This window comes from Chanodichthys erythropterus, chromosome 14, assembly GCF_024489055.1.
Source record: "Chanodichthys erythropterus isolate Z2021 chromosome 14, ASM2448905v1, whole genome shotgun sequence".
Lineage (NCBI taxonomy): Eukaryota > Metazoa > Chordata > Actinopteri > Cypriniformes > Xenocyprididae > Chanodichthys > Chanodichthys erythropterus.
In genome coordinates this window covers 29,863,698-29,882,532 of record NC_090234.1, presented here as the reverse complement: position 1 = coordinate 29,882,532, position 18,835 = coordinate 29,863,698, and the positions used below count along the sequence as shown (strand labels likewise).

Genomic DNA, 18,835 nt, shown 5'->3' with positions numbered 1-18,835 from the left:
TAGAAAGCATTTTAGTCACATAACCACCAGATATTCCTAAACGAATCATCGGGGTTTGCTGGTCAAATAGTCACAAAGCGGTGCCAAATTTTAAGTCATTATCCGAATGATGCAGTCGGCAGTAATCAGAAAGGGGCGGATTTGACAGATGGGGCGCAGTTTCTTTCTTCTCCCAATCAACCTTCACGCTGCTGGTGGTGTGAGTGACGCAGCTCGCAGTTCTCTCGCTGTCTGCTGCTGTAGTAAAGCGCAGGGTCTGTTGTCAAGCTACTTCCAGTGTGGTCGTTTGTTTCGTCTTCAAGGGGAACGTCGACTAACGTTCCGTTCATTAAATGCATTCATCTTCAAACGTGGTCTTAATAAATGAATCTTAAACGCAATAGCGTTTCATTTCCTCTTGAAAAACACATTGTTCGCGTGGTAAAACGCTCACTGTAGGCTCCAGCAGACGATTCATTTTCATGTTCATTTTTGCGATAAATCAAGTTTTATAGGGTGATTTAGCCTTGACATAGCGTTGAAATGTATCTGCAATTGAAATCCCTAAGCCATATATTGTAAGTACCCCTAAAACTATCAATGGTGTGAACGCGAATGCACTGGTAACAATCGCTTTTTCAAACACAGACTGGCAGAGCTACAGTTAAACCGTGCTCTGCTGGCCGTGTAAGGATATTGTGCGTGGGTTCTGGGTTGCTAGCCGGTTTGAGGGTGCATTTTGTCTCGACCAATCCTGCGCGGTGCTCTAGGTCCCGGCATGCCCAATGCGGGCAGGGGGAGGCTCCGGCCAATTTGAATGAAGACTGGAGCTTTCGGCGCCATTTTCGAGTGAGCAGCTACAGCAACAGCAGCTGCCTTGAGAGGCTCCGTACTGTAGTCCAGTAATTTGAGCGATGGGGGCACTTTTTTCTGTTTGTTTCCAGAGAACAAAAAGAGATTTTTTTTTCCTGAAACCTACCACAAATTTGAGGCGGCTGTTTCCCGGTGGATGGATGCAGCGTACACAAAAGACGTTGTGTAGTGACAACAAATAGTGGAGTCTGAAGTGAGCTAGCAGGCTAATGTTGCTAGCATCTCCAGCCAAGAAGGGGCGTCCGATTGGAGCCGCGCTGTGGAAACGATATATTTTGTACTATTTTTCGGAAAAATGCAACAAATACGTGGATGACTTGAAAAATCGATAAAAAATCGGAAAATTACGGCAGGCTACGACGAATACATTGGTGTGGGTTGTTTGGTGGAGCGAGGTGGTTTTGTGCATTTTTTAAACGTTAAGTTTGAGCGGGATTGGTGATGTGAGCGAGACGGCCGGCGAGCCCGACAGCCTATCAGCGAGCGATAAACCGGGATGCCACACCGACCAACACTGTCCTATTCTTTACTACAGTTTTTGTTCCTCTTTCAACGGAAAAAAAAGCGACGATGACCAGAGCGCCTCTTATTTATTTTTTTCCCGTTTTTTTGTACGAACTATATAAAAACAGTGCGACGTCAGAATTTTCAGTTGCAAACTTTTTCTTTTTTATGTGGATTTACAAATATTATGAACGTTCAGGTGTTTTCGGTAAGTAAGTTAACATTTTGCATGAAACGTCTTTTTGTTTAGTAACCATGAAAATAAAGATTCATGTTTTGTGTGTGTGTGTGTGTATGGTAAATGTATTAAAATGGCAAACATTTTCCATTTGCTAAAGCGTAAAAAGCACAAACTCTAACAAAGTAAATAGGAGATGGAGACGGAAACGCAGAAGAGATGAAAGTGAGTTTGATCAGTTTGTAGTACAAGATCCTCTCTCGATCGAAAAAACGCCACAATGTGTTGGTCTGCTGTACCAAGCTATTCTAACTTCACATTCTACATTTCCCCTTTGCAATCTGAAACCCTTGTTATCACACTAAGTGTTATGGACACGTATTCATACTTTTATACGAGCGGGCCTATAAATTGAAATTACATAACCAGGTTGCATTGTCAGATAATTTAAGGCCTAGTTGTGTAATGGTAAAACGCGATTATTCGTCATATTAATTGTGTTGGGTGTTAGACATAAAAGTTTATTTTCCACTATTGCAGCGAGAGCTAATCATCTTTGGAGTGATCTTGGGTCGGCAGTCGCTGCTTTTGCCGGCCTTTTTTTTTTTTTTTTGTCAGCGTGTGCACCTCAGTTCTTATAATAGCGCCGTGTTTTTTTTTTTTCAGTCTGTTCTCAAAGTGGTTTTGGTGACATTTTTCTTGCATTGAACTCGATTCCATTGCTAATCTGCTGTACCTCAAGGAAAGTAGCACTTCGGGTAGTTTTGTTCTGTCTAATGTAGAGGTCACATGCAGAAAGGTCATGAAGTCATTACCATGATGCTTTGACCTCCTAATTTTGTTGATTGATGTAAAGGCCTGTCCATGTCATGTGATGTCATGAAAGGTTAACCCAGCGGAGACCTAGGGTCACTTTAAGCCCAAACAGGGCAAGTGAGTTCAGAGAAACCAGGTTTAATCTTTTTAATAGAAATTAACAACCTAATCTTAATTTTATGTGCCATTTGTGAAGCTATAAAACATAGTTATAAGATTTTGTAATATTTCTGATACTTTAAAATGCTTTGCACACTTGTATATACATTTAGCTCAATATAGATAAACTTTTTTTTTTTTTTTTTTTTTAGTTCAATGGCATACAGGTCTAAATAATGTCTTGTTTTGCATGAACAACATAGTTTGAGTTATTTTGAAGTGAGTTGTTTAATGGGTATTCACAAAAAAAAAAAGTGACAAATTACACCATATACCAGCATTACTCCTATGACAGAAACCTTATATTATGAAAAAGACATATTCGTGCATAGAATGACTAGGCACAAAATATTAGTCTAAATGTTACTGTGACCAAGAATTTACATTGTAATTAATTTTTGCACATTAGAATTGCACATTCACTTGACCAAAAAAAAAAATTGCAATATAGAGGTCAGTGTAAGAGCCAAAATTCTCAGTCTGCCTCTTCCTGCAATATTGAGACAGTTCCCGTTTTGGTCAGATTTTTTTTATTTATTTATTTTTTATTGCTATTGTTTTTGTATTAACGTAGTCAACTCAATATAGCCCAATACCAAATACTGTTAGTGTCTTTTCACGTCAGTTCCTAAGTGTGTTGTGTATTTTTTTCCTGGCAGTTTTTCTTCCCATGAGTTGATCCTGCCTGGGACCGTAGGGAAACCCCCACAAGTAAACCACAACGATCTCTTTATCATGTTCGCAACATTGCAGTTTAATCAACAGACACGTCATGCACCCACTCAAATGCCCCACAGAGTTGTTGTTTTTTTTTTTTGTTTTTTTTTTTTTTGTTTTTTGGTTGGTTTTGTACAGTGCACAAACATTTTAGTCATAATTATTGTAGTTATATTTTTAAAATATAATCTACAGTAAGTTCTGTAAATTATTTTGTATTATCTATATTTTAAAAGAAGTCCACTATTGGAAACACTTTAAAACTTAATCCCACACACAGTTAAAATTAATGCACTCCATAACACTGACAGAATACCCATGATCATTTGCCATCCAAATGTGTTATCAATTAACTTGCAGGTTATTTTAGGCAGGTTACTCTTTACACTTGAAGTTTATATGCACCTATCATCTACACTGGAATATGTTGTGATATATATTTTTACCCCACTTTTATTTGCTCATTTAGGTTAAAGAATTTATCAGTTTTCCACCTACAGGTTTTTTATACTTAAGTACACTTGAAAATCCTGTTTGCAGTTTTATAAAAAAAAAATGGAGATAATATGATGATATGGATGACATGGTTTTTGTGTGGGCAGTTGAAACTATATGAAACCGTTTAAATTTGTTGCATGTTAAGACATTGTGACATTTTTCTGGTGTGTCCAGGGCTGGATTTTGGGAGAAGCTGGATTTTTATTCTGTCAGCTCTACTGAGAGTTGTGAAAACAAAAGTCACCACATTAAAGAAGTTAAATTGTGCAGTGTACAGAATTAAACAACTAGTTAAAAAAAACAAGAATACACTGAGTCAGTCATGCTTTGTATGCTTACAACTGTGAGAGTGTGTAAACGTGAACTTGCAGGAAATGAAGACTTACACTTAAGATCTCCTGACCAGAGGCTGTAGTATACACACTGTGTTTTAATTTGGGGGTTATTAATCAGTTAATTGTGCGGGTAATTTTATGAGATACAGCATGTTAATTTTATCAAACTCCATGCCAGGATTTTCTGAGTTCACCAAATTTAGTGTAGTAATATGACTGTACAGTACAATAGTGGTGACATGACGAGACAACTTTTTTATTCTATTTTTTATTTTAATAAAAATAAACCCCATTGCTGTGCATGTTTTGACCCATTGTGATGTGAAGCAGCAAATGTGTGGTCACAGGCTCACAGAATGTCTCTTTGACATCACCCACGCTCTTTTAATGATTATAGGGAAAGTGGTGTGTATGTGAGATGGGGTGTTTTTTTTTTTTTTTTTTGGTATACGCCAGCCAGTCCTTACTCTGAGACTTCCAGCTCTGATATTGACAGTTTACAGCATCCCTCCAACTAATGATAGTTTAAGTTTGGGTTGGATGCAAGTTGTTGTGAATACAGGCTGTTTGCAGTGTTGCAGAACTTTCTTTGATCAATGCATGTGTGTAACAGTGAGAGGTTGCAGTCAGTGCGCAGGTGTGTGTTGCTGTGTGTAGTTCTGTCTGTACTCAGGTGCAGCGGTGCCATACAGGTGTGCAGGCTTGCCTGCTGTCATTCTTTCTTTGACTAAATATTTAGTTTTTTTTTTTTTTGTTTGTTTTTTTTTAGATTACAGAAAATGTGTTTGAGAGAGAGAGACAAACACACACACACACTGCTCTCATTACTACAAGTGCAGAAGTGTAACTACTTTACAGGGTCTGAATTTGAATGTATTGTGTGGATTCTTTGCACTCAGGTGCAGTAATTTTTATTATTTTTAAAATGTATTATATATATATATATATGTATATGTATATATACGAAGTTATACAAAGTTTCCTGTTTCAATGGTTTTAAGTTATACTTATATATATTTTCTTTTGATCATTTAACTGACAAAATAATTATGTGGGAGGGTTTCCTGCATAAGGCAGTCTCTCGGAGTGTGTGAGCGTGTCACATGCTGATGTTGATGGAGGAGTGGAAGGTGATACCCTTTGACCCTGAGGTCATGTGAGCTCAGTAAAATACAAGCAGAGAGGGGTTAAATGTTATACATTCATTCACACCCCCTCTCACTCACACAGACTTGTTCAGGGGCTCTGACGGCCCTCTTCGCGCACGCACACACACATACACATGACCACTCTCTAGGTTATCAAAGAGATATGTGCTGATGCACTGTTTTGTATATAATCAAATTATATAATTACAGCATGATTTAAAATTATAGTGTAATATGGTGCACATAATGCGCCTTTATCTTGTGGGATTACGATGTTGCTAGTGCACAAGATTAAACACCAAAATGGAGGCTAGGCCAACTACACACATTATCGAGTTGAAAGAACTTTTAATATTCTTTTGATGGTAACAGTTAAAATATATATATATATATATATATATTTAAGTCCTTAATATCCCAACATATTTTTGAAATTGTTTGATTTATGGAGTTTGAGTTGTCTAACCAGGCTGTATTTTGTTTGACCTGCTTTGTTACTCAAAGTCGTTCAAATGTTTGTTTTTCCTGTCTCATTTTCAGCTCTGATAGTTGTCTGATAACTTTTATGTGACTGAGTCTTTTTTTTTTCTCCATGATAAAAATTCATGTGGTCAGATGCTTCCTGTGAAGATACTCATTTATAATATCTTAGCATAAGGCTTGCTGTGTGTAAGTGTGTGTGTGTGTGTGTGAGAGAGAGAGGGAAGAGACATGTGGGGAGTTAGTGAAAGGAATGGGAAAAAACGTTTTCTCATCAGTCTGTTTTTTTTGCTACATGTGCATCTCTGATTCACATGTGAGGCACATGCATCATTTTTTTTTTTTTCTAAAAATGTCTTGTAAATTTTAAGGCACTATTTGAGACAGAAACTTATGTGAGCTATTAGATGTAAATTTCAGAAACAGTTTGTCTTATACTTGAAGTCTTATAATTCATAGGCCAACAATAGTTTTTATTATTGTTTGTTGCTTTGAAGGAAATTTATTTTTAAGGGTGCATTTGAGGTTTTACTGACTTGCATAACATAATATTTTACACCTCACACACTAGTGATATCAGAAAAGACACACACATCCACTCAAATAGTTGACAGCAATATTCACATACACACAGACACATTGGAACATTAACTATAGGCATATCCATTTTATAATTTTTTTTTTAAACTATAGGTGTATGTTTTTTAAAACTATATATGTATCTGGTTTTAAGTTTTGCTGCTGTCTGTTACATCAGATTATTAGAACTGTAGCTACTAACATAATGTCTGTATTTTGATGTCTCTCTTTTTTCTAGAATTATCCTGGTTTTGATGTCAGAAACCAGACAACAATTCAAGGTAATAACATATATATCTGCAATTTAATTCATGTATTGTGTTAATTGTTTTAAGAGAAGGGCTAAAACACATTTTTACCACAACTAGGCAGTTTAGGTGCTCTATACCCAGTAAATGACACTTTCAGCATTTGACATCTGGCAAGCCATTATGGTATTAAGGCTTAAAAATCCCCTTCAAGCAATGAGGTGGCCGCTTTAGATCTACACTGTGGTTGTTTGCATAAGCGAAGTGTAAAACTTTTATTATTTAATATTACATTTGTCTGTTATGGTATTGAATTCACTCCTTTTTCTCAGGCCTTGGTGGGTTGGCTTTAGCTTCTTTGAAAGTGTAAATTCATTAGTAATGTCTGTAGTTGTTTTATTTGTATTTCTTGCCTCTGATGTATGTTAATTCAAGTAAATGTTGGGGGGGATCAGATGGCAACTCTTGTTTAGAAGCAAATACATGTTTGTTGTCAATATCAAGTGCAGGTTATTGGCTCTTACAGGCTACTCTAGCATTGGCCATATAGTGTGAGAAAGGGTCTAGTTGTTTTCCTGTCAATCTTGGAGATCACAATTAGGCATTAGGTTTTGTTGGAGAAAAAAAACTTAACTGGATAACTTTGGAAAATTCTTCTACTTTTGTTTTGTGTGTGTGTGTGTGTGTGTGTGTGTGTGTGTGTGTGTGTGTGTGTGTGTGTGTGTGTGTGCTTTTGTTTATATTACATTGTGGGGACCAAATGTCCCCATGATGTAATATAAACCTGAGTTCACCTACATCGTGGGGACCAGCCAGCGGTCCCCACAATGTAAATGGGTTTATAAATCATATAGAATGAGTTTTTGTGAAAAAGTAAAAGTTTGCACAGTTTCCTGTGAGGGTTAGGTTTAGGGGTAGGGGCAGGGTAGGGGGATAGAATGTACAGTTTGTTCAGTGTAAAATGCATTGAAGTCTATGGAAAGTCCCCACAATTCACAAAAACAAACATGTGTGTGTGTGTGTGTGTGTGTGTGTGTAAAAAAGAAAAGAAAAAAATGTGTAGGAGATTTTGAAAACAAAGTCAGTGACTTCATCATGACAGGAGCTAAACGTTATATACAAATATTATAGCATTATCACAATGGCTGTTTCTTGGCTGTGAATCCATGTTGGATCATTGACCCAAATTCCATAGTTATGTTACTCAGGTCGTAACCTTGGTGTCAGTGTTACACCTCAATTTTCATAATAAACAGATGCTTCGGTTAATATGTTTGTTATAATTAATATATTTTAATATACTAACAAAGATGCAAACTGTTAGATAAATTTTTTTTTTTTTTAAATGTGTGTGTGTGTGTGTGTGTGTGTGTGTGTGTGTGTGTGTGTGTGTGTGTGTGTGTGTGTTCGGTTCATTACAATTGGTATTATTGGCTGTTAAATGTTGTTTAGTGCACTCATTGCAGATCTCTCACCCTTATGCTTCAGTTCATCTATGCAGTGCCCAGTATATACTTGAATTCTTGTGTTGTACTACAATTCTCCAATTTCTAATTAAAGTAGGATTTAATTCAACACAATTGTATTTTACTTTTACTAAATTCTAAGTCTTTACAATGCTTGTGTGTCAAAGAAAATACTTGGTTATTAAGATTCTGTATTTGCCATTCTATTTTTGGTTGAATAAATATATCTAATATTACTGTCGGTACTTGAGAATTTTTTAAAATTCAGATTGACTTTGTAAATATTAGCATAATTTTTTTTAATCATAACTGTACTTAAGGCAGAGAGCACAGTGATTGATTCATAGAGTAGAGATATGTTATTTAGCATAGTGGAGGTGTATTCATAAGTGATGTATTCTGTTGTGGGATAGCACTTTGGGAAGCTGGTGGCAGGTCGGTTCCCGCTGTTGAAGATGACTACGAGGCAGGATGTTGTCAACGCTGAATCACTGTCGTGAAGGTTAAATCCAGTCTGGTCTAGAAGACAATATTACTAGTTGCTTGTTTCCTTTAATATAATTATTTTTTGACGGAGTAGCCAGAGGACAGGTTTTAGTATAATGCAGGAAATTTGCTGAGAGGTGTGTCTGCAGTGATCTCCATATTAGAGCCCAGCCTGTAGAAAATCAGAATGGAGGATGTGATGCAAAATATATATCTTGTAATGCTTTATTTTCAGTCGTCTCTTGTGCCCTGTTCCAAAATATAATAAAATGTAAATATTGCAAAACAACAGTCCAGGACCCATTGGGAATGATGATTCTTTTAAATAATCGGACATAATCGTCCCATAACATTAGTACTGATTTATAAGTGCAAAAAATTCTCTGATTCAGTGTGCATTCATCTGTGAAAAGCATAAATTAAACTGTATGTATGCTGTTGTGTTAAAGTGTTTTTTTTTATTATTATTTAAAAACATTTAGAAATGTAAGCTACATAATAAGCATATATGAAATGAAATAAAATAAAAAATACACTGAAGTATGTATTTCCTGAACACTTAATTGTACATTACCAGGTCCTGCACACAAATGTAGCACTGCCATTTTTTTATTGCATGCAAATGGATTGCTGGCAAACACAGTAGAAGACACTGAAATATTTTACTGCAAACTGACAGCATCACGTCCAGCTGCTGTGTGTATGTTCTCACTCAAGCGTCCTCCTCTCTTCTGTGTTTCAGATGGAGTCCTGGAATGCCTCAAGCCCTGCTGAGAGAAAGAGAGAGAGGGAGGAGAGGAGTCACTCGCTCTGATTCTGGCAGTGCTTGGTCATGTTGCCGAGGGTGTGAGTGCGTGATTGAGAGAGAGGGACCCTCTCTAGGTGATGGTGTAGCAGCACAGAATGGTTTGTGGTGATACAGAGATGCAGGCCGTGATGTGCTGCAGCATCAATTCCTGGGACCTACGCAGTAGAGAGAGAGATTGTATGTGTGTAAATGCGTGCACGTGTGTTGTCTTGCTTTAGCAGCATGTAAATATTGGAGTTACTCCTTGGCCAATGCCTCCAATATTGCTCGTGCTGCTGAAGCAAGAAGTCACCAAGCAGCACATGCACGTCATCTTTTTATCACAGCTACCGGGGCCTAGCCGGCGCAGGTAGTGGCTGACTCACTGGTACTGAAATACCTTCATGGACTGAATCATCATTCCAACATCATCATCCAGGCCTCGTCGGAGCAAACTGAATGGTCAAAGGTAAAGAGAGATGCAGAGTTTAGCTTTGTTTGGGTTAAGTGGGGGGATTTGTGTTCATGAAAAAAAATTATGTTCATGTAAACATTTTTTTGTTGTTGTTGTTTTTTTTTTCAAAAAAGAAATATATATATATATATATATATAATTCTACCTTTGTATCCTTTTTTCTTTCTGTTTTCTCATTAAATACTCACTATTGAAATTACTATTATTTTCCTAAATGTGCTGTTAAATTTTCTGTTAATGCAAATAAATAATAAAACTGAAAAAAGGGTATAAAAAAACTCTGACCTGTCTCATTTTCCCGTTGTGCACTGTTTGTCGATGTATCTGTTCATCTTTTGTTTTTTACACTTTTTCACAGGGAGGCAACTGTTGTCAAGTGAGATCTCGTTTTGTGGTCGCTTTTGTGCTCTGCTGTGTTTCAGTACTGTTGTAAAAATGTGTGTTATTTTTCTGGTGGATGAACCCGTAGCGTGTATACATGTCTCTTTTAAAGTATTCTTCATTTCTGGTGACTACACTGAGCTAACAAAATTGACTAACAGCTTTTTTTTTTTTTCTTCAGATAATAACCAATAAGCAAGATTATTCCGGTAAAGTTAGGTGCAACAGACGATATATTAACATGGAAGCAAATGTCTCCAGTTTCATGCTGGAGAGTTTACGCATGCGTAACCTATCATTCTTATATAACATTAAAAAGCTTATCGCCCAACGAAATTCTGTTGTGGGAAAGTCATTTTTTCAGTATTCCCGATAGTTGTACGACTTGTGTCATTTCGTGTTTACATAATCAACTACCTGTAACTGTTATCTACAAGACTGTGCCTATAGGTTACAAAACAATATAAAATGTTTATGATTTTTGTAAAATATTTAATAAAGGTCTGATAGCAAAAAAAAAAAAAAAAAAAAGAAAGAAAGAAAAAAGCAGTATCTCGCAATTGTGGGTCTTTAAATGCCATTGAAATAATTTCCGCCATTTTATGAAATGAAATCAAAAAGACCCAATATGAGCAGGCTAAATAATCTCGGCTAAATAACCACGATTTGATCTTGTTCTTGCCATATCCTTGTATTTTGAGAAATTATCATCCTATTTATTACTTATTATTTTGCCGGGTGAATGTATTTCAGATAACTGGGGAGTCCATTTTATACGCGGAAATGCGTCTGGTTTTTCATGTCTGAATGGTGTATTTTCCTCTGATTTTATCACATCTTGTATCCTTGGCAATAAAGAAATGACGTTTTATTTTTTTGTTTAATTGGCGAGCACTTAAACCGTTGTTGCCTTTAACTCGTAACACGACCGCTTCTGACACATGTCGATTTAATCTTCTGACGCTTCATTTTAGTCATATGATGCTTTTAGATATGGACTAAAGATGGTCAGCACAGCTGTGATCATAGGAAAAGTGCACAGAGCTGATTTGAATCTATTATTTGGCTATGGCAAAACACACTTTTTAACAATTTAAATGGAAAAGTTTTTTAAAATAAAATTATACAGTCACTATGCATCATAGGACTTAGCCTGAAATTGTCTTGATATATATTTTTTTTTTTTTTACATATCACGATTTGGTGGTTATAAAGACGGATTTTTAAGCGACGGATTTTATTAAATAGCCTACCTTTTTGAATCACATTCAAAATACCTAGGCTATATGCTGTTTTCCGCATTTACCTTTTTTTCTAGCCTGCTTATTTAGGTGTTATGCATGGCGAAGTCTTCTTATAAGATGTTATCTATATGGCCGTAAGAAAGTATATTTGATTTGGATCTTTTATTTTACTGTTCGCTAAACAATAGCCTAACCCTGATTTTTTTTTTTTTTTTTGGCTTAATTTTTAATTATGATTAGACTGGTTTTGCATGTCCTGAATTGATTACAGTTACTGGTCAACGTGTGTTCGGACAGAAGTACCAATGGGGAAAAAAAGGGCCGCCTTTTTTTAAGTGTGTGAGTGTGTTTATGTCGGGGCAACTTAAGTTAGTCCAGATAAATTATCTTACAGCTCTCGAAATTTTCTGTGCATATACAGCTGCTGATCGTCACGCTCTTTACAGACAAAATAATGAGTTTGAAGTATCAAATCCTTACGGGCCTTTCGAGTGCCTTAAATGTTAGATGCAGGATATTTTTTTTTTTTTTTTTTTTTTAGGTTAATATGGAATTTTTCATAGAATACACTATGTATTTTATTTATTAATTTTGCTTTCCCGACAACATATGACACTTTTTCCTGGAGTTTTGAGACATAGGCTATAACTTATGGCCAAATATAACCTAATTGCTGATGTTCCCTGTTGCTGGATCATTGATCATGTAGTGTTGCTTTATTTCATGATGCGCCGCGGGACATGCGGCTTATAATCGAAATTTAAACGGTGAATATATGAATTCGAGTATGTGATGTATTTCAGTTCTTTTTAAACGGAGACGTATATATCATGTGCAAACGCTTGTTTGCTGCAAGAAATTAATACAATTAATGCATTTCACATTTTGCTAGCTATGTGGACACAGACACAAAATACTTTTGAGGCTTCAAATAAAGACATTATCGAGGTATGCCATGTATTTCATTTGACACACATTTTAAAGAGAAATAAGCATAATGCTAGAACTAAATAGTTTATACATGTATGACGGAAAATTTATTTGGATATCCCTAACAATTTTCAACTTTACAAATAAAAAACAGCAACATGCAAAGTGTAGCTTTTCAGTTCAGAGTCAGTTCCTTCAAAAGACGAGTATTGACAATTTAAAACAAATGAGTCATTAGAAACATTAAACACCAAACGTTTAAAGCAAAAAGAAATGGTGTTGAAAGCTGCCTTTTTTCCTTAAAAATAAAGTTACTGGTGCATGATAGGTAGGGTATGCGATAGATTGAAGATGGTGCCCTTGTTATTAAGACACAATGTTACATTTGTTAAAAAGAGAGAAAATCGAAGAATTGGAATTACATAACACATGGCGCCATTTCAGAGTGAGCTTCCTATTTGCCGGCAATGCATTATGCATGGCTTCAGAAAATGCATGTTTATTAATAAATTAATTGTTATTCTATTTACTCTTTGTTATGTAAGGTTTTATTTGGTAAAGTAGGATAAAGTAGGTAATTTCACTTTTCATCCCCATTTCGCCTGGCAACAGTCGGCTAAATATATGTTCGGTGACGTGCGCAGGGCTCCAGCGGTGACGTCATATCAGAACAGAGTAGTCCGAGAATCTCTCAGGATTCCTGTTTAAACAGTGGGAAAAACGGGGATACCTTCAGTTTTTTTTTTTTTTCCTCTCTAAGCAGTCCTGACTGTGTTAAATCTTGCACATCCCATGTCTCTCTTAGGTGAAATTGTAAACATTACGAAGACATTGGTGAGCTCTGGTCTTTGAATAGAAATATAAAATAGTGTATAAAAGAACTCCCCCCAAACAAACAACAACAACAACAACAATCCATTTCATTAAGCATGTTCACAACTTTTGTTTAGGCACTAATAATTTCAAAATGTTCTCATGATATCGCAATAATAGGAGTTAAAGCAGCAACAAAACAACCGTATAGCAGGATGCAAGTTCATTCTATTTAAACATTGTAAATGAATGACAGAAGAACCTAAATACTGTGCTGCTGCGAGCCTGACATTGTTACGTAACGTTTAACCTTGAGCATCCAGATAAGTCGCACAGAGAAGATAAAAGATATCAATGCATCGGAATAAGTGTTCCTCTTCTTTAGTTTGTCTTTTTGTTCACTTTTGTCTTTTAGTTTTTAGTTAAACAAAACTGTATAATTTATTCAACCAAGCTGTCAGCCCGTGTTCGAAATTAGCTTGTGGAGATGAACTATTCAGCTCTATATAAAGTGAATAGGGCAATTTGTTTTTAATTTAAAGTTTGGGAACGTTATCCCATTAGTATCCCATCCACCCACAATTGTTTTTCCATTTGAAACCAACAGACAAAATCAGTGCAATTTAATAGCACACAAATGCTAACTGTATTTTTGTTACAAATTCAAAAACAGAGACAAGAACTAACGTTTTCCAATGCTACAAATCTACGGGATAGTCTAGGTTGGCACATTATAGTACATAAAAAAAAGTACCTAAGGAACGGAGTTATAAAATCAGCTGATGAAATCTGATGTTGTGTTTATCAGGTCCAAGATACAGTTCCGACACATCTCTGTTAGTAGTGTGCAGATCTCAGCCGCTTCTTTCCAGCAGAACCCGAGCCAGCGCACAATCTCTCCAGGACCGGGCAGAGAAAAGCCACTGAGCGCGACCACCTTATCCTGGAAGCTCAAAGCGAGACAGTCCGATGGAAGAAAGTTTAGCGCGGGGAGACACGCACATACCACCAGAACAACTCTCCACATCACCCGGGAGAAGCGCGGAGCGGCAGCAGGGGGCAACGAAGACAGGTACGCGCTGCTCTCGTAGGGGGCGCACAGCTTGTCCACCTCTCCAAGACGCACCCGGTCCCATTCATTCACATCGAAGCTCTGAAGGCCATGCAAACCCACGTCCACGTCAGTCCGCGATGGCAGTGGCGTTCCCCGAATGACACGCAGCTTTTCTCTGAAGTCCTGCATCTGCTGGAGGAAAGTGAGCGGGTCGGAGAGCGAACGAAAAGATTCGGCGATGCTGAGCGCGCGCCGCTGCTCCTCGAGAGCCGAGCGCAGCTGGTTGATCTCGGGGTCAAAGGTCTGCATGACAGCGAGCTTCAGAGTCTCCAAGTCCGAGAGAATCTCGCTCCGTTTGTGCCCCAGCGTGCGCAAAAGTTTGTCAAAGTACTCTGAGACTTGATCCGCGTCCCGCGAGACCCTCTCCAGCGCTTTCTTCTTAGCTCCCTCTAACGATTCCAGGCACGAATGCACCTCCGTGCCCCTCCAGCCCTCCACGACGCGAAACAAGTCCTCAAACGCGAGCTTCTCGCGTTCGTACGCCTCCTCCAGCGCGCAAAACTTGTGTCCTTTATGATCACCTGTCGTGGCGCAAAACCCACAGATGAGCTTCAGATCCGTGGCGCAGAAGATATTGAGCGGTTGTCCGCTGTGAACTCGGCAGAGAGACATCCTCGGCATCACTCGAATCCTGTTGTACTTCTCCACGATGCCACGTAATGAGTAATTGACTTGCAAGCTCGCGATGCCGTTGTGCACGGTTTCCTTTCGACAGGTCGGACATTTGAACGGTGGTCTCCATGCAGGGCTCCGGTTACCGTCCAGGATGCCCTCGAGACACTTTTTGCAGAAGCTGTGAGAGCACGGCAGAACGCGCGGGTCCTCAAAGAGACAGCAGCATATTGGGCATGTGAGGTCCTCCTCCAAGAGCTCCATCGTATCCTAAAGTGGAAAAAGATATCAATATGAAAGCTTGTCGGGGGCATGACACATCAATGCAACTCTCATCATCTTGGCAAGCTTCTTTCAACATCTACATTACGCGCAATAAACCAAGATACACACATTTTGCATTGAAAAATGTTTTTATAATGTGAGAATGCGTTATGATTCTACAGTGAAGAAATAATGCAACCGAACTGGCTTAGAATCAGAAAACTGCATCCACGCAGGAGCTTAAAGTTCAGTCCCTGCAAGCTATTTTTTGTATGAAACAATATAATCTGCATCGTTTAGTAAATTTTTTTTTACAGTGCATATCAAGCGAGTCTGTAAAGAAGGCACAGCAGGTTAACCAAATATAGTAGTTCAGATTGCCTGATGATGAAGACTCCTGAGTGCACCAGTACTTCATTTTAATTGCCCGCGTGAGAACTTTCGTGCAGGAATATCCGAGGACCTGTCCAACAAACTTCAATTTGGGAAAAAAATATCCCCGTCGTCGAGTTGTCAAAATGTTTCTCGCTATGCCCGGGTCCGGTTGTCAAGGTATTACTACGGCTGTGGCAGATTTTGCAGTCAGAAAGCACCAGCAATTGGACCAGAAGCGCGCTATAGCTGTTTAGGCAGTGCACAACGCAATCATGGCTCTTGTTGCTGTGCAGACTTCGCCCTTTCCAATTGGGAAATTTTAACTAGTTCAGGTCAAGTCAGTATGGCCAGGCTGTTAAAACTAATGCGCACAGGCAGCTATTGAACAGTGAATCTAAAACCAAACATTTCAATGCCACATTCAGCATAATATCCGTGTAGCACAGTGTGTTTGCAGACTCGGGTGGTTGAATACACGTTTTGTGCGGTGAGAAATAAATGCAGAGGATCCCTTCATTCTCGGATGATGTTGTTGCGGGGGAGCTCTCACTCTCCCCTAGATCAGCGTTTCTCTACAGATTACGTCAATACTTGCATTACCCATCATCTACCCACACAAATGCCTAACTCATCTATTCAGTGAACTACAACAACAACAACAACAACAACAACAACTACGTGGTTTTCGTTTACAACTAGTCATGGCGGGTTACAGACACAGGCAACCAAAAAGCACGTCCGTGTTTTCCGCACAAGGATGATTCTTCATCACGCCACTTTGGTCGCATATGCCCGTGCCATGTGTCAGGGTCTTGACGCATCGATAACCAATCGCTACCGAGTCACGTGTCAAAATATTTTGACCTCGATTTTTCTTCCCCTGTTTCCATGCCATCAGGAAGAGAACGGCTTCCGAGGCGTCGCGCTCATTGGTCGAAAACGCATGCAGTGACGTAATTGGCCACGAGAGGGCGAGAGTCTCAGCAAAACGCCGGTTTGGCAGAGAAACAGGATAAATGCTACAATGTTTTTTTTTTGTTTGTTTTTTTTTAATTGTTTTCACTTATTGTATATTAATTCCATAATAAAACAAGCCAAAATTCAAAAGGGGGGCACATACACTTAAAAAAGCAAACAATTTATCCCAATCCAATTCAATAATATGATATGTTGTCAAAGCTTTTCTGGGCTGCGTTTCCCAAAAGTATCGTGAGCCCAATTTGAGCGTGAAGACCAATGATCAAGTTAGCTCACGATGCTTTCGGAAAACGCAGCCCTGGTTTTGAACTTTAAGCACATTGCCTTGATTCTGATATTTAAATAATGGAGTATTTATTTATTTATAAAAAAAAAAAAAAAAAAATCCTTGCTACGAGCACTGTCATAACTGTGACTTCACACAGCACTTACATACTGTTGTTCTCATGTTGATTTGATTGATTCTGCTATTCTCATTTGTAAGTCGCTTTGGATAAAAGCGTCTGCTAAATTACTAAATGTAAATTATCTATTAACTCTTTGTTATGTTGAATGTGGCATTTAAAATTGGTGGAGTTTAGCATTCAAAATAAAACTTCTCCAATATAAATATAAATACTGTGTATTTAAAGTTTCTCAGTGCTGTAAATTTAGTGCAGACCGACGGTATTTGATACTTTTCTCTGCGCTGGTCAGGATGGGTGCTGCCGTTTATGATTACTGGAAAGGATTTGTAAAAATATTTTATATATTTTATAGAGATTGCACAGGCGGATTTACATTCAAATCACTTAAACGAATTAATTTAAATATTTTTTATTAGTGCAAGTGTAGTTTTGAATGCTGGACTCTGGTTTCTGAGCCGGTCAGCGCCCCCTAGAGGTGGTTACGAGAAAATCACCAGCGATTTTTCCATGAGATCCATTCTATCCTGAAAGCCTGTGCGCTCTTCAGTTTGACGTGTGTAACTGCACTTCCGGTGATCTCAGCGCTAGAATGGCTGCAGTTTTTACGTGTTGTTTGGGCTGCTGCGGGGATGGCGGACCGGGTCATGCTCCCCTTAAAGATATGCCCACCGTACAGCTAGACACGCATCACATGGGTAAGAGTCATTTCCACTGCTCAGTGGGGTCACAAAAAGTCACCAAATTAAATTTAAAACGAAGAGATGTGTCAAGCTAGCAGATGATGCTATATATTAAAAATAACGATTAGAACGCAAACTAACTAATAACTAGGGTTACCATCACTGTTTTTAAATAAACAATATGTATTTGTTGGTAGTAATATCTAATCGATCATGTCTATCTACTCTGGATCAGATGCTAGTAGCTAGTCTTCAGCTGACAGATCCAGTGTCTGTTTTGATTTTATTTCAGTTGAGTGAATCCAGGAAGTGAGTTTCATTTCAGACTCGTTTTTGCAGATATCTCTGAAAACGTTTTTGAAATACATACCTTGTGCTGTAGCAGTGTGGTCATGAGAGTTTGCTCGGCCTTTTTTCCCAGGGACGGATGTGGTCATAGTGAAAAGTGGGAGGCGGATCTGTGGAACTGGAGCCTGCCTCGCCAACGCCCCTCTACACCAGAACAAGAGCTATTTTGAGTTCAAGATCCAGTCCACGGGTGAGAAATTTTTGTCAGAAATCAGTCATGTTAATCAGATAATCAGGTTTTCAATATTTTGATAATTATTATGCAAACATGGTAGTAACCTGTAGCTGTGAGACTGAATGTTGTTGAGTGTGCAGCTGATATAGAGTGGATCTTGATAGATCCAATAATAGGTTATTTTTATATACAGTATTTCACAGAAGTGAGTACACCCCTCACATTTTTGTAAATATTTTATTGTTTAAATATTTATTTATTTATTTTCATGTGACAACACTGAAGAAATGACACTGCTACAATGTAAAGTAGTGAGTGTACAGCTTGTATAACAGTGTAAATTTGCTGCCCCCTCAAAATAACTCAACACACAGCCATTAATGTCTAAACCGCTGAAAAAGTGAAAATGTCCAAATTGGGCCCAATTAGCCATTTTCTCTCCCCGGTGTCATGTGACTCCTTAGTGTTTTATATTTTATAGTTTTAGATCTTAAAAAAAATAAAATTAAATTAAAAAAATATATATATAATAACCTATTATTAGAATTGTTTTGCGTTGTGACATTCATTTTAGTACAATTTTACCTCCCAAATCTCTATGATTGGTCTTTAGATGGGTATGTATAGCTTGAAATATCTGTGTCCTGTAAACTTGTTTGTGATGCAGGTGTTTGGGGGATCGGTGTGGCTACTCAGAAGGTGAATTTGAACCAGGTGCCACTGGGTCAAGACAGTCACAGTTTGGTACTGAGACATGATGGCTCAATATACCACAACAACGAGGAG

The 18,835-nt window shown here is 38.0% G+C and overlaps 2 protein-coding genes across 7 annotated transcripts in view; one reads left to right on the top strand and one right to left on the bottom strand.

The window, feature by feature from the left end:
- Positions 1-8,734: 8,734 nt before the first annotated feature.
- trim13 (tripartite motif containing 13) lies at positions 8,735-17,951 on the bottom strand. 5 transcript variants are annotated; one of them, XR_010897122.1, is made up of 4 exons: positions 17,897-17,951; positions 13,851-15,092; positions 9,654-9,708; positions 8,735-9,429 (listed from the first exon to the last, which is right to left on the bottom strand). XR_010897122.1 is itself a non-coding variant. In XM_067409570.1 (3 exons), the coding sequence occupies exons 1-2, from the start codon at positions 17,918-17,920 to the stop codon at positions 13,872-13,874; spliced, it is 1,245 nt and encodes a 414-aa protein (XP_067265671.1). In that variant the 5' UTR covers positions 17,921-17,951; the 3' UTR covers positions 9,608-9,708; positions 13,851-13,871. The 5 variants fall into 5 exon arrangements, 4 of the variants coding, with proteins under 4 accessions (XP_067265671.1, XP_067265672.1, XP_067265670.1 ...); XM_067409570.1 differs by lacking the exon at positions 8,735-9,429 and having other exon boundaries at positions 9,608-9,708; XM_067409571.1 differs by lacking the exons at positions 8,735-9,429; positions 9,654-9,708 and adding an exon at positions 9,747-12,983.
- spryd7b (SPRY domain containing 7b) overlaps positions 9,560-18,835 on the top strand; it is a 12,834-nt gene continuing 3,558 nt past the window's right edge. Inside the window, exons 1-3 of one of the 2 annotated variants that reach the window (XM_067409575.1) lie at positions 9,560-9,722; positions 17,948-18,064; positions 18,717-18,835. The exon at positions 18,717-18,835 is cut by the window's right edge and continues 48 nt beyond it. In XM_067409575.1, coding sequence (XP_067265676.1) covers positions 9,713-9,722; positions 17,948-18,064; positions 18,717-18,835 — 246 coding nt within the window. In that variant the 5' untranslated portion in view covers positions 9,560-9,712. Of the gene's footprint in view, positions 9,723-17,314; positions 17,542-17,947; positions 18,065-18,716 lie in introns of those variants that run through there. The other variant, XM_067409573.1, reaches the window with a different exon arrangement.